Source organism: Tursiops truncatus, chromosome 17 (assembly GCF_011762595.2).
Source record: "Tursiops truncatus isolate mTurTru1 chromosome 17, mTurTru1.mat.Y, whole genome shotgun sequence".
Classification (NCBI taxonomy): Eukaryota; Metazoa; Chordata; class Mammalia; order Artiodactyla; family Delphinidae; genus Tursiops; species Tursiops truncatus.
In genome coordinates, this window is record NC_047050.1 from 60,253,006 (window position 1) to 60,267,958 (window position 14,953).

Genomic DNA, 14,953 nt, shown 5'->3' on the forward strand with positions numbered 1-14,953 from the left:
CAAATTCACAGTCGAAGTCCTAACCCCTAGTACCTAAGAATGTGACTGTATTTGGAGATGCAGTCTTTGGAGAAGTAATTAAGTTAAATGAGATCATAAGGGGGGCGCTTAATCCAACATGACTTATTCTTTTAAAAAGAGGAGATTAGGAGACAGACACAAACAGAGGGGAGACCAAGTGAAGACACAGAGAAGACGGCCCATGAAGACACAGGGAGAAGACGGCTGTCTACAAGCCAAGGAGAGAGGCTTCAAGAGAAAGAAACTAACACTGTCAACACCTTGATCTCAAACTTGGAGCCTCTAGAAGTGTGAGAAAATAAATTTTCTGTTGTTTAAGCCACTTAGTCCGTGATACTTTGTTACGGCAGCCCTAGCAAACTAACACAACTAACTATATACAGTAAAAGGACAGACACTAACATAGAAGTCTGTTAAAAATATTAGAAACCATAAACATGGAATAAGATGCTGAAAATAAGAAAAGAACTCCTGCTGAAAAAAACAAAAACAAAAGTGAAAAGCACTAAAGAAGTACTTCATCAAGAAGGAAACTGAATTCCAAAGGAAGAAGTGGGGTGTAGAAAGCAATGATGAGCAAAGAGAGCAGTCAACTTGTATGCAAATCTAAGCAAGTGTCTGTTGTTGGATTTAAAAAGTGACCACTAATTTGGGGAATGTAAAACAAGATGGCAAATAAGACATTGAACAAAATAACATGTAGGACAGGAGTGGAGCAAAAGCTTCCTAAGATCCTTACATTTGGGGGAATGAGTTAGAGATATTAATTTTGTTTAGATTTTGTGAAGTCATATACACATATTGAAAATTAAAGGGGAACTACTAAAACAACAGATAAAGGCTATATAATTTACAAAATAAGTAGAGAGGGAAAATAAAAGAACAAAATAAAAACAATAAATCCACTAGCAGGCAAGAAAAAAAAAAAAGAAACAGAAAAAGCGAAGATCCTAACATAGGAAGAACTCAGTGTAGAATTGCCTGCTTCCCTCTCGTGTAGTTCATGACCCAGTGTTCCTTAACCCTCGGGAAATAATGGGGTAGACCATGTGTATAGCTCCATGCTGGAGCATTTCTCCCACCAGTGACTTCTATGGGTGATCCAATGACCACCTACCAGCAACAGTCCAGCCAGCAGGCATCAGATGGGAGCAGGATGCCCTGAGTCATCAGAGGAGACTCTTGCTAAGATGTGAAGTTCCAACTCAACCTGCCTCCCCATCATCAAGGGAGTGTCTCTGGGGAGAGCTGCCTGCACTGCAGAGTCACCCTTGCAAAATCTATAATCAAATTAAAAGATGAATGGACAATAGTTTTTACAACAAGCACCCGTTAATTTTCAAAGAGAAAAATAAGTTTAAAAAAATCTCAGAAGCGAGTGAAAACGAATCATGTCACCCTCTCTCTCATTCTTCCTCTTTTTCTGCTTGGAAGGGAGAGAAGAGAAACGTGTGTCACTTTATCTAATATTCAACATGTCTCTGCGCACAGATATTCCAGCAGCGCTGGGCCACAGTTCTGCCTGATGTTTTCCAGGCTTTGTAGGAAATACTTGACAAATTGGCTTGATATACTCTGGAATCATAGCACAGACCTGATGCCTCTTGTGAAAATATGTAATCCCTAAGGGTACTGGAGATGAGACTTACTAAATTCATATTTTCCACCCAAATCTTTCCTTAGGGGCTCTCCATGAGGCTGGACCAATGTTCCTAGCCCACCTGATCTCAGATGTACCTAATTAATCACAGGAAGACTTATACTGTTATTTAATCCAACAGGATTGGTTTTTGCCTTGCACATTTTCTCTGTGGATCATGGTTTGATTTTGAAACTTCTCACTTTGTTGTTTCCTTTTTTGATCAGCTTATAAACTACCTGAGGACAGGGACTGTGTTTTGCATTTGTAGCCCACGTATGCCCTTGAGCAGGGCTGACCCTCCCGCAGGCAATTAACCTAACTTTGCTAAATTTTCTTGATAATGCTAAACAGAGCACTTAAGAAATTAATACTGGCTGTTATTAGTTTTATCCACCACTAAGCTTGGAAGTAATTAGACCTTGCTTCATGGTCACTCTTAGACACTTGCTGGCCAGTGACCAAAGAGTGGGGATGGGAGAGAAGCAGCAAAATCAAAAGTTATTAAATAGCAACTAGAAGCAGCAGGGGCAGGGGGGAGTCAATAAAGAAACTGGAATCATTATTTTAAATTATTTTAGAATATCTACAGGGTTTTTTTTTTAGTGCTTCCTATGGCAGTCTCTGCAGAAAATTAAATCAGAGAAAGAACAGTTACCTTTAGACATGAGGTGACAGGAAGCCAACTCACATAACTACCAAGAAGGCAGTGTCAGACACGTGGTGAATGTCCTGTGAGTTTGCTGGAAGTCCTATTAGGATTGGTTGTTTGTTTGTTTTTTTCTGTTTATTAGTGGGCTTGTTTGGCTGTCACCTAGAAGACATCTACTTCAAAGCTAGCTCAAATATTGTCTTTGTAGAGCCTTCCAGGTGTCCCTCCAAACAGTGAATCCCTGTTTTCATTTGACTTCATTCATATCCCCGCAGCACGTATCGTGGTGTCCATAGTCAACTGCTAAAATTTAACTCCAGCCCTGGACAGAGCACACTTGAGGAAAGCGATCATGTTTGTATCTCCACCCTGTATAGTGGTCCTAATAATAATAGCAATTTGTATGGAGCTCTACAGTTTACAAAGAGCTTACACATGCATCATTATTGCCTTTTTCAGGGTTGCATGTAAGAGTTCAGAGAAACTATCAGTGGTTTGCCCAAGACGAAGGAGCTTGTGTGAGCAGAGTGAGGGTCAAAACCGGGTCTTTTGGGCTTGGTGTCCACTGTTTATCCATGCCATCATAGCAGGTACTTTCTTATATAAACTTAATGCTTAATGGAAGCAGTGCAGTAAAGTGAAAAACCATTTACCTTTCTTTGCCTCAGTTTCCTCATCTGTAAAATAAGGCAGTTGGAACAAATTTAAGAGAGGTGCCTTGTTCAAAGTCAAATAACTGTCTTCTGTAGCATGGCTGAGTTTGTAATCAATTTTCTCAACTCCTTAACCAGTTCAATCCATTTGCCCTGAACTATAAGCCAGCAACAGTGCTAGGCGCTCTGGGTACCATACAAAACTAGGCACGATTCCTTCTTTGACATATTATGTCTCCCAGGATGTGCTGGTAGAAATTTTTGTGCACAACTGCCTTCTAAGGCCAGAGTGGCATGCCCTTTTGTACCTCCAACCTGCCATCTCCTGAAAAAACAAAAAAAAACCAGACAACACAGCACTGCCTTGAAATGTCACCAATGTCCTTGCGGTCAGTGCCACGTGGCCATGCCTGAAGGTCTTAAATCTACTGTTACTCAACAGCAAGGCTGGAAGTCACTCAGCTTCCCTTTGGTAATAAAAGCTATTACCTGACTTTAAACATTTCAACTTTCCTCCCTACTTCACAGTTCACAGAGCACCCCTCTGATGCAGAAGGATTTTTTATTTAAGAGGAGATATAAGACATGTTTTTCCACCTCTTGATGGCTTATTACTTCCTGTAAGCTACGAAATGGTGATTCTGCAACACAGCTTTGCTAATTGCTCGCGTCTGTTAAGATGTCAGTGCACTGGGTGTCTCGCTGCCCTCCTCCCAACTCCATCTCATGGCTCGTCTGGCATTAGCACTGCCAGAGCCTGGGTTAATATGTACGCCATGCAACTCATTAGTTGCACATTAATATCAGAGCCAGGAATCAATATGATGGAGCCAACAATGTGTTGGAACTTGGGTCAGAGTCTCAGCTGAGGACTCCTCAAATGCAGAGGCCAGCAGCCCGGCGTGGGCTCCACAGCCCACACCGAACACATCGTGCTCCCAGGAGCCATTGGGGAGGACGACAAATATGGGGCCTCATTAAAAATTGAGGGGAGGAAAAAAATCCCTTTGCAGGACCCATGAGACTTCATGGTTATTCATTTGCCCTTCCACTCACATGAAGAATTTACTAGGATTATCACCTAAATAAGACAGTGCTGAACTGTCAAGTGCTATTATCATAGTTCCAGGAATCAAATGCCATGCATCAGGGATCCAAGTGAAAGTTTTAAGCATGTCTCTTTAAATCCAAATATTACTTTTATCCTCTGAATAACATAAGCTGGTTTCAATCTAATGGAGGTAAAATTATTAAAGCATGTGTTTCTCTCCCATTCCCTCCTTCCTTCCTTCCTTCCTTCCTTCACTCCCTCCCTCCCTCCTTCCTTCCTTCCTGTTTCCTTGTTTCCTTCCTACCAACTTCCTCCTTAAATGGATATAGTAATAAACAGCTCTTTAAAACCTGTTCTTCCAGACTGGGGCCTCTCAAGGCATCCCCATAATGCATCATTTGGCACACGAATACTGCTCACACACCTCCTATCACCTTTTCCTGGAGGACAGCAAACCCCAGCAGGACCAGAAAAACTGTATCAGAAAAGAAAGGCTTCGTCAGGTCTCCAAATCCGTCATGTTTCAAAGTAATTATTTAATAGGACATTTTTGGGTAGGACTGTCTTGCTATTACTAAACAGTTTCCCTTTCTTTAAGAGTAGAAGAAGGAGGTAAAGACTCCCAGCAGTTGGTATTTTAGAGATGATTACCTGACCCTACATGGATATTTAAAATTAGCTTGATTTTTGTAGGTCTGGTTTGAAGAAGAAAAAAACCCCAACACTCCCTGTTTAAAATTACGGTGCATGCAGTGCTCATATTTTCATAAAACCACTTAAAAACGAAAGGTCAAACTAATCATTCCAACACCGAGAATCGGCTTTCTTGTCAGCACAGTTCAAAGAGTAGCTTTTATTTTCAACGATCACACCTTTTTTGGGCAGAATCCCAATAAGCACTTTTCACCATGACAACCACGAGGCGTGCACAACATCTCCGATTGTGCCTGTGTTCTTCCTGAAAGGGAATGTGTTCCTGCAGAGCAAGGATGTCCCCACCTCTAAACTGGGCACACAGCCTCATGCTCACTCACTGAGAGAACAGAACTCGACTCTGCTCTGGTAGTTAGATGGAGTAGAATCAGTGAGTTCTCAGGAATGTCAAAGGAAACGAAGATGAAATCACTATGAAGCACGAAGCAAATATTTAATTCTACATGTGGTCTGAATGTTTCCCTGAAATTCATATGCTGAAAACTAACGGACAAGGTGATGGTATTATGGGGTTGGGCTTTGGGGGAAGTGATTAGGTTGTAAGGACATGGAATCTACATGAATGGAATCCATGCCTTACAAAAGACGTTCCAGAGAGGTCCCTGACCCCTTGCCCTTTCCCCCATCTGAAGACACAACAAGAAGTCTGCAGTCCAGAAGACAGCCCTCACCTGACTATGCTGGCACCTTGATCTTGGATTTCCAGCCTCCAGAGCTGTGAGAAATAAATTTCTGTTGTTTATAAGCTACCCAGTCTATAGTGTTTTGTTAAAGCGGCCCAAACAAAACAATTGTTTGTTTATTTATTTTGGCCTGTTTGGGTCTTTGTTGCTGTGCATGGGCTTTCTCTAACTGCGGTGAGTAGGGGCTGCTCTTCGTTGCTGTGCTCAGGCTTCTCATTGCGGTGGCTTCTCTTCTTGTGGAGCACGGGCTCTAGGTGCATGGGCTCAGTAGTTGTGGCTCACGGGCTCTAGAGTTCAGGCTCAGTAGTTGTGGCGCACGGGCTTAGTTGCTCCGCGGCATGTGGGATCTTCCCAGGCTAGGGCTCGAACCCGTGTCCCCTGCATTGGCAGGTGGATTCTTAACCACTGCACCACCAGGGAAGTCCAAGACAATTGTTTATTATAACTGGTGTGCTTCCTGGAGTTGGGACACCAAGGAAGAACACTTCTATGAGAGAGACAGTGGAGTGTTCACTTCTAAATCTATTTTGGTACAATACACAAACCCCTAGGCTATATTTCATAAGAAGCAATATGCTACAGCACTCAAACTTTTTTTAAAAAAAAGATAGTCCTGAAACAAAACAGAGAAGATGGCAGCGTGGGAAGATGCAGAGTTAGCGTCTCCCTACAACTAGGGCGCCTGCCTGCCGCTGGTGGAGAACTCTGACACCCAAGGAGACGGAAGTAACCCCAAGGTGAACTGGTAGGATGTAGGGGGACTGAGGGGGAAGAAGTGGAGGCCAGACAGGCTCGGCGCCCCTGAGATGGGGAGATCAGGAGAGGCAGGCGGGAGGAACTCTCCGGAAGGAGAGGGAGAGGAGCGGAGGGCGATCACCTGGCCCACTTGGGCTGGGGAGCCTGCTGAGCTCCCAGGCCGCTCCCCTGCCCTCCAAGGTTCCCCCTTCCCCACCGGCCGTACTGGTCCTGGGGGCATAGGAGGGAGGCCCGGGAGATCAGGAGAGGCAGGTGGGAGGGCCCCTCCCTGACCCCAGACCGGAGGAGCAGGAGAGGAGAGGAGGGCGTTTGCCCCACCCACTCGAGCCCAGGAAGTCTGCTGGGCTCCCAGGTGAGGACCCTATCCTCTGAGACCAAGGTGGGGGGCACGGCTGGGCCCCTTCTGTTCCTTCAGCCTAAGCCCCACCCCCACAGGCCCCAGGGCCTTTCTAGCCCTGTGGGTCCTGAGCATTGGCCCCTCCCACTGCCCAAACCTCGCCACTGCTTAGGCCCCGCCCTCCACAGCCGAGGCCTCCCCATCCCATCCCTTTTTTTCTTTTCCCTCCTCTTTTTTAATGTTGTGGTACTGATGTACGTTCCAGTTGTTGATTCATCTATATTTTTATATTCTTCCTAACATATCTGTTAGTTTCCTAGTCTAATTCTGTCTTTTACTTTGTTATTTTTGTTTGTTTGTTTATGCGGCCTCAGGCAGCTTGCGGGATCTTGGGTCACGAGCCTGGGGTCTGGCCAAAGCTCCTGTGGTGGGAGCTCCGAGTCTGAACCACTGGACTAACAGAGAACCTCAGACTCCAGAGAATATTCATCAGAGTGAGGTCTCATGGAGTCCCTCATCTCAGCACCAAGACCCAGCTCTACCCAACAGCCCACAAACCCCAGTGTTGGAAGCCTCAGGCCAAACAGCCAGTAAGACAGGAACACAATCCCACTCATAAAAACAAAAATGAGATGGCAAAAAAAAATGTCACAGATGAAGGAGAAAGGTAAAAACATATGAGACCAAATAACTGAAGAGGAAATAGGCAATCTACCTGAAAAAGAATTAGAGTAATGATAGTAGAGATGATCCAGAATCTCGGAAACAGAATGGAGGCGCGATTGAGAAAATCCAAGAAATGTTTAACAACGATCTAGAAGAACTAAAGACCAAACAGAGATGAACAACACACACAGCATCGGCCTTGCTTTGCATGTTTCCAACATCTATGAATTCCAATTATCATGGTTTAATTAAATAATCCCAGTCTCTCAACAACATGGTTCAGATTTCAGTTACCATGGTGTATTAGCCTCTGAGCCACACAGTAAGTCAATATTTTGCTGAAAGGACCAGTGCAAATCCTTTTTACTGCATTTAATAGACAATGTGTGTGTGTGTGTGTGTGTGTGTGTACACAAATTATATTTTTGTGTGTGTGTGTGTGTGTGTATTCTAGTGTTCCTCTAACCTATCCTACCAAAGATAATTTCAGTCTTTGTAGGACAGGAGAGAAAAGATTTTAGTAAGTGTTGCTCTGTCGTGGTATGTAAGTTCCCTCTGCTGTGGAATGAATGTTTCTGTCCTCCTCAAATTTATATGTTGAAGCCCTAATGTGATGGTATCAGGAGGTGGGGCCTTTGTGAAGTGATTAAGTCACGAGGGTGGAGCCCCCAAGATAGGATTAGTGTCCTTATAAGAAGACAGCTAGCCCTTTCTCTCTCTCTGCCACTTGAGGATACAGAAGAGGACTGTCTATAAATCATGAAGAGGGTCTTCACTAGAACTCAACCATGCTGGTACCCTGATCTTGGACTTCCAGCCTCCAGAACTGTGAGAAATAAATATCTGTTGTTTATAAACCACCCAGTCTCTGGTACTTTGTGATAGCCCGAACTGACAAAGACACCCTTTATTTTCATAAAGGCAAACGAAGGATTTGAGTAATTTTGATACGTCTCTTAGTTCTGAAACTGTGCTTTTGGTATGTAGTGGTGCTCTGACACGGGGTTCTGGGGGCATCTCACTCATATGGACACTTGTTCCCTGGGTCCCTTATTAGCTCAGCTTAGTGGAGAGTTCTGAGCTGTGGAGTTAGAAAGAGGGGTTCAAACTCTGGCTCTGCCACTTTCTAGAGGAGCGATCTTAGAAAAGTTTCTTAACTTCTCCAAGTTTGCCTCCTAGGATAGGGATTATTTCAAGCACATTGCCTGAGACAGACTAGGCACATAATAAATACTAATTACCAGCTTCATCTCTTCCAACAACACCCTGGGGAGGCACAGCTCTATAAAACTGCCCATTTGAAGGAAACTAGTGGAAATGAGGAAAGCTGAGAATTGAACTTGCATCTCAGAGCTACCAACGGGGTATTTTTTTTTTTTAATTGTGTTGTGTTTTTAATCTGACAAGAAATGTTTGCAAACTGAGATAACAAGGTAAAGCAAAGACAGTAACCTACAAACTGAGCACAAAACAGAATTTAACAATTCTGCCACATCCCTGTTTATTATTGTTTTCTTAAGTAGTGAGAGAGTCACAACTTTATTTTTTTCTATTTATTTTTTCTTTATTATTCCTTATTTTATTCTCTTTTTTTTTTTTTGGCGGTACGCGGGCCTCTCACTGTTGTGGCCTCTCCCGTTGCAGAGCACAGACTCTGGACGCGCAGGCTCAGCGGCCATGGCTCATGGCCCAGCCGCTCTGCGGCACGTGGGATCCTCCCGAACCGGGGCACGAACCCGTGTCCCCTGCATCGGCAGGGGGACTCTCAACCGCTGCGCCACCAGGGAAGCCCTATATTCTCTCTTTCTCTTTCTCTTGTCTGAAATTGGACCATTGAAAACACCTCAATAATGACTGTAAGAAGATTAACTGAAGAAAGATGATTGAAAAAACTTGTTTGGAGCATAATGCATTTTATTGTTCAGGGTAGGGATGAGCATTTATGGGCCTTTTGGGGCAACTGGGGCTTTGCAAAGAGTTAAAAGGCTTGAGACTAATATGATCATAGGAAAGACTTTATATTGGTGCACCTGGCCCATCTACAGGTGAGGGCACTCACAGGGGAAAGCAGTCCAGGACCTGTCACTGTGGTGTCAGTTCACAGGACCGAGGACACCAAGGAGACAAGGAATACAGCCCCACTCAAAGGCGACTGCAGAGCTGACCTTGATTCTGTAGAGAGTTCAGGGCATGGCTGCCAGAATTCAAGGAAAGAATTAAATTGATCGCCATGAATGAGCTGCACTGGATTCTTTTAAAAATTAAAAATTATATCACAGCACTGTCCCATTCACTAATTATTCCTGTATCTTGACTTAAAGTGTGACCATAAATAAAACACCTTCCATTTTCTAGGTCCCAGAGTTCAGGCTACTGTAACACATTACCACAGACTGGGTGGCTTAAAGAACAAACATTTATTTCTCACGGTTCTGGAGCCTGGAAGCTCAAGATCAGGGTGTCAGCCTGGGGTTCTAGGGAGGGCTCTCTTCCTGGCTTAGAGAAGTCTACCTGCTTGCTGTATCTTCACGTGGTAGAGAGCGAGCGCTCTGGTGTCTTCATCCCTTATAAGGGCGCCAATCCCATCATGGAGCTCTCCATCCTCATGACTTCATCTAAACCTCATTACCTCTCAAAGCCTCCACCCCCAAATTCCATTACATTAGGGATTAGGGTTTCAACTTACGGATTCTGGGGAGACACGTTCCGTCCACAGAGGTCACTTCTAAGTTCCCTTCTCTCTGATTTTCTACATGAAGATTTCCTATTGCTGCCAAATCAAATTCAAACCATCTGTCCAGCTTTCAAGATCTTCCATAATTGGGTGCCATCCAAGGTACCAGATTTGCTTACCGCCTTCCTTCAGGATGACCCCACTTCCCTTTAGACCAGTCTCTGGTCTGCTCTCCCTACAAACTCCACTTTTTTCTCATTCTCATTCTCCTCTCTTGGAGTGTACTGAACTCTCCCCATTGACTCAAGACCTAAGCATTTCTTAGGAGACATTCTTCTAGTCCCTGGACCATCTCACAATGAAGAATAACGTTAAATATAAAGTTTTCCTTCTGTGTAGTGTAGAGGAAGTTTTAGGGTTTGCACTGAATAGGATTTTAGAAGGGAAAATGTTGCTTCATATTGTTTTAGTTCATGTAAATGCGTTTTAAAAACTTGAAATTGAATATAATATGTACAGACCTTGTCCTAGAGCTACTGTTATTAATCCAAAAAAATCAAAGATCGACAGTATAGGAAAAGACAAAGGATATCAATTTAAGGTAAATTACAGCTGAATATATATAGGATCATACTTTATATCTTTACAAATACCAAGTGAATTCTCTGATATTTGTGATAATATAAGAAAGCCACAGTATTAAGGATTTGCCATTCATTCTAACATTTTGCTAAAAACCATTCATATGTCTACACACTAGGATTCAGTATTAAATATTTATTCAAAAAAATTCCAGTTTGCATTTGCTCCCTTGGACTTGATCTATGGTAATCTTTTAAGAAGTTCTGAAGATGAAAGCAATAAAAGACATCCTTGCCTCTGATAATTATCCATGATAACTCATTATTGATTGCTCTTACGGATAAAGCGCATACTACAATTTAAAGAAACATCTGTAATGATGATCTGAAATTACATCAAAAGAATAAGAATATTCTAAAAGCAGAAAGCTTTTTATGCACCTTTATGACTGCTCCACAGGAATGCTTAACGTGTCTACTGATAATCTGGGATAAGCAAAAGGCATAAGCAGACAATTTATAAGTGAGAAAATGGAACCTTTGGAAAAAATGTCAAGATCACTACTAATGACACAATATCATTTTTCAACTATCCAGATAGTAATGGTTTTAAATGTAGTTGGTATTAAAAGAGATGAGAGAAAAGTAGCTTCTAGAGTTGAGACCACCTCAGTTACTTGCAAGGTAGAGGGATGTGTGTTGGACAGCCTCCTTTTGCCTCTAGATCCACGCTCCATCCTTTTCTGCCCTGGTCGGAGCCCTGGGAGTCTGACCCTAACAGAGCATCAGTGGGGCTCTCTTGCCTCTGTCTTCAGATCAGCCTCAGCCAATGGGAGACACCAGCAGGAGATGGGCAGGCAGGGATCGGCAGGGGTTGTGTTTCTCTCCCGAAGACCATAGCTCTTAATGGATGCCTTTTTCTATAGCTACAATTCTCGCTGGTTTCAGGTAACTGCTCCCGTTCCTGGCCATTTCAGGTTAAAGGGTGGCAGTGACCTCTAACTGTTGAGCTCTGGAGTGCTTCTCCATCCCTTACTGGTTTTCCTTGCCTCGGCCACACCTTATAAATTATTGCTATGTTAAATCCCTTCCAGTCATCCCTTTTGAGTTTGCCATCCACCTCCTGCTGGATCCTAAAGTATGCAGTACACTTCCACATCCATTCCGGACCCTAACCGAGTGAGGACACTTTTCATCCCAATCAACTCCTCCCCTTTTCCTTCTATAGCGAATGTCTATTGTTTTCGCTTTCCCAGAACCCATTCAGTCTTTTCCTTGCACAGCGGCCTAACTTTCCATGGGAGAACCACCTCCCTTCAACAAACGGGGCACATGGTTTGGGTCAGGCTGATCTTAGGACTTCTGTGGGAACTAACGAGAGCAAAGAGGTTTCTATTCACTGAAATAGCCACAGCTACAAAAACAAATCAAAACAAAACCGCCCCCACGAGCCTGAAACTCTTAGGCCAAGTAAAGGGGGCTTGCTAGGGTATAAACCAACAAAGTGGACAGGGTACAAAGAGATGGAGAGGCAGGTCTATTATTATTATTTGAGTCCCTGGATCCCACCATGCCTGAAGCTTACCCTTGGACACTGCAGTTTTCAGAAGTGGTAGGTCCCCTTTCATGCTCAAGCTGAGCTGAGCTTTCTGTCACTTGCAACTGAAAGATCCCTGACTAATGAGACTTCTCCTAATAAAAACACATACATTTGGAGAGAGTAAAAAGCGGAGAGGGTTAGAGAACGACTTCTGAAATGCTATCATCCAGATCTGCAGTGTTGTTTTCATCAGGAATCCCCACACACGGTGTCATGAGAGACTACCTGTGGTTTTTGTTTATTACGATCTTGGTGCCACCACAACCTGCACTGTCCCTTTAGTCCTCTGAAACCTGTGAGAGATGGGACAATACCAAACAGCCCACTCTGTGTTGAACTTTGTGGCTGAGACCCACACATGAACTGATGCGAACAAAGAACAATGGTGGAAAACTGCCGAATGCTGTGTTCAAGTATTATTTTCAGTTGCCATTGGACTGGGTCTTCTCAGATGACATGATTCACTGGCAGGAAAGCTGTTATTGCAACAATCATTATTCCCATTTACCACCTATTAGAATGTGAGTCACTGGGAGGTCAGACTGTCACCAAAGCCCAGTGTTCCTGAGCACTGAAGGTCAAGTTCAAGGGACAGCAATCAGATGTAAGGGCAATGGCAAAGGTTCAATCCTTTGAAATCAAGAGGAGGGTTAACTCCCAGGAGATTGCTGCAGTGAGTTTTACTATCTTCAACGTATCACACCACTTGGGAAAAGAAGTCAAAGTGACAGTGTTACCATGACCCTAGGTCCCTTCCACAGCAGCTGTCCTCCCTGGGGAAAGACATTAAGCATTTTTTCATCTTTATACACCCTTCCCCACTCCTGCCTAGCACCGTGCCTAGCACAAAATAGGTGCTCATAAATGATGACACATTCAGAGCCTGCTGGCTTAAGAATACAACTTAAAGATAATATATAAGAGTCAGCATGGAGTAGCTGCTTAAGAAATCCTTGCTGTTATTATCATTGTTATTATTTGTAAATGCGTCGATGTTAACAAGCAGGTCCATCAAACCCCACACGAACCCTCTTTTAAGCAACAATTTCAACTTCCTTCCCTCCCAAGGGAACAGCTGTGTTGTGAGTCTGAGTTATTTCCCCTGCCCTTCCTGTGTACATGTGAGAATCAGACTGTTCGGTCACTATCTCACTCATTCATCCATGCAACAGACAATTAGTGACCACCTGCATTTTGCCACATATTGGACCGTCTGTGGGGAATCAAGGTTGCTGAAGACACAGCCCCTGCATAATGCAACGGAAAATCTGCTGGAGACAGACGAGAAATCCCAATGAGAGGATCAGCCTGTGGAATGAGGTACCTGACTTCAGTGGTTGCAGCAAGTGCTGGGAAAGCCTGGGGAAATGCCTACGACGGGGGGAACGTTTTCCCTACCTTTTCTGCAAGCCAGCCAAGATGCCTGATCTCCCGGCTCCCAGCAATGCCCGTCTTCCCCAGCTGCTCTCGGACCTCGGTGATCACTCGTGTGAGCAGGTCACTGACGTTGCAATGGATGGCAGTGAACCAGGCCTGGGCAGTGGCTGAGTCCTTGCTTCTCAGGATCACCGTGTGCTTAGCATCTGGAGAGTGGATTTCAAGCTGCCTAGAGAAGCAAAGAGAGAAGCGTTGGAAGGTTCCCTGGCAGATCATGCTTCCTAAGTCCTGGGCCTCAAAGGTGAACTAATTGTTTTCTTTTCCTATTACACATTTTATTTTAATTTTTAGCTTTTCAATTAAGATTTTTTATTTTATTTTTCAATTGAATAAAAGATTCTTTATAGTGCTTTACAATTTTCAAAAGTTTCACACAGATGAGAGTTCATATAATTCCGTAATAACCTTTTTCCCCACCTCCTACCTCTATATTGTCTCTCCCCGCTAAGTTGAACTAATTCTTTACTCTTACTTTTAACTTGTTTCCCGTGGTTTACCTTAATGCCCCCGTCATTCATTCATTCATTCATTCACTCACTCATCCATTCATCTACAAACACTGACTGTATGCAGGCATTGGTCGAGGTACTGGGGGCCTAGCTATCCAACCATCCAATCACCTGAATTAAGGATGTCTGGTTTTCCTGTTACTCAGCTGAGTGGGTTTTTAGTAGTATCATATTAAGACTTCCAAACTGTGAGCTGATATTAATTTTCCTTACCTCTCAATCCACAGAGGATTTTAACAATATACTCACAACCTAGCTGCTGCTGGTGGGAAGTAGACTGAAATATCTACCCACTTGCTTAATCCTACTGCTAGGGTAAATTGTGAATTAGCATCAAAGACGACCAAACTGCACTCTTTAAGAATCCTGTCTGTGGCTCATTTCCCTACCACTTAATACTTGGACAAGCGCAGTGCAGGAGTGAGTTGGCCGAGGAGAGGGTAACAGTGGGGAGAGAGATGCACGAAAAGTGTTGTTTATTTATTTATTTTTGCCTGCATTAGGCAGCTTGCAGGATCTTAGTTCTCCGACCAGGGATCGAACCTGGGTTCCCGGCAGTAGAAGCACGGAGTCCTAACCACTGGACCACCAGGGAATTCCCAAAAGTGTTATATTTAAAGTCAAATACCAAAGTTTATGCCAGAACTCCAAAGGGATCACCTGAGATTCAGAGTGAGATCTACATACTGTAATTACGGTAAAAGGCAGAAATTCTAGACAAATCCTTTTAGTTTTTAAATTTTGTTTTGAAATACTTACAGATTTACATGGCATTGCAAAATTAAGACAGAGAGCTTCAGTATACCCTTTACCCAGTTTACTCCGAGGTTTCTATTTTACATAACTCTCCCCCCACTCACCCCTCACAGTCACAAATGCTGCCCTCCCCTCCACCATCCCAAGTCCCTGGCAACCATTAACCTGTTCTCCACATCTATAATTTTTAGACAGATAATTTTTATTGCAGAGAGAAAAGCATA

General features: G+C 43.5%; 1 protein-coding gene across 6 annotated transcripts in view; it reads right to left on the reverse strand.

Moving 5' to 3' along the window:
- SNTB1 (syntrophin beta 1) overlaps window positions 1-14,953 on the reverse strand; it is a 228,391-nt gene that overhangs the window by 74,274 nt on the left and 139,164 nt on the right. For all 6 annotated transcript variants that reach the window (XM_073794704.1, XM_073794702.1, XM_019932062.3 and 3 more), the window contains one exon: window positions 13,426-13,633. In XM_073794704.1, coding sequence (XP_073650805.1) covers window positions 13,426-13,633 — 208 coding nt within the window. The remainder of the gene's footprint in view (window positions 1-13,425; window positions 13,634-14,953) is intronic.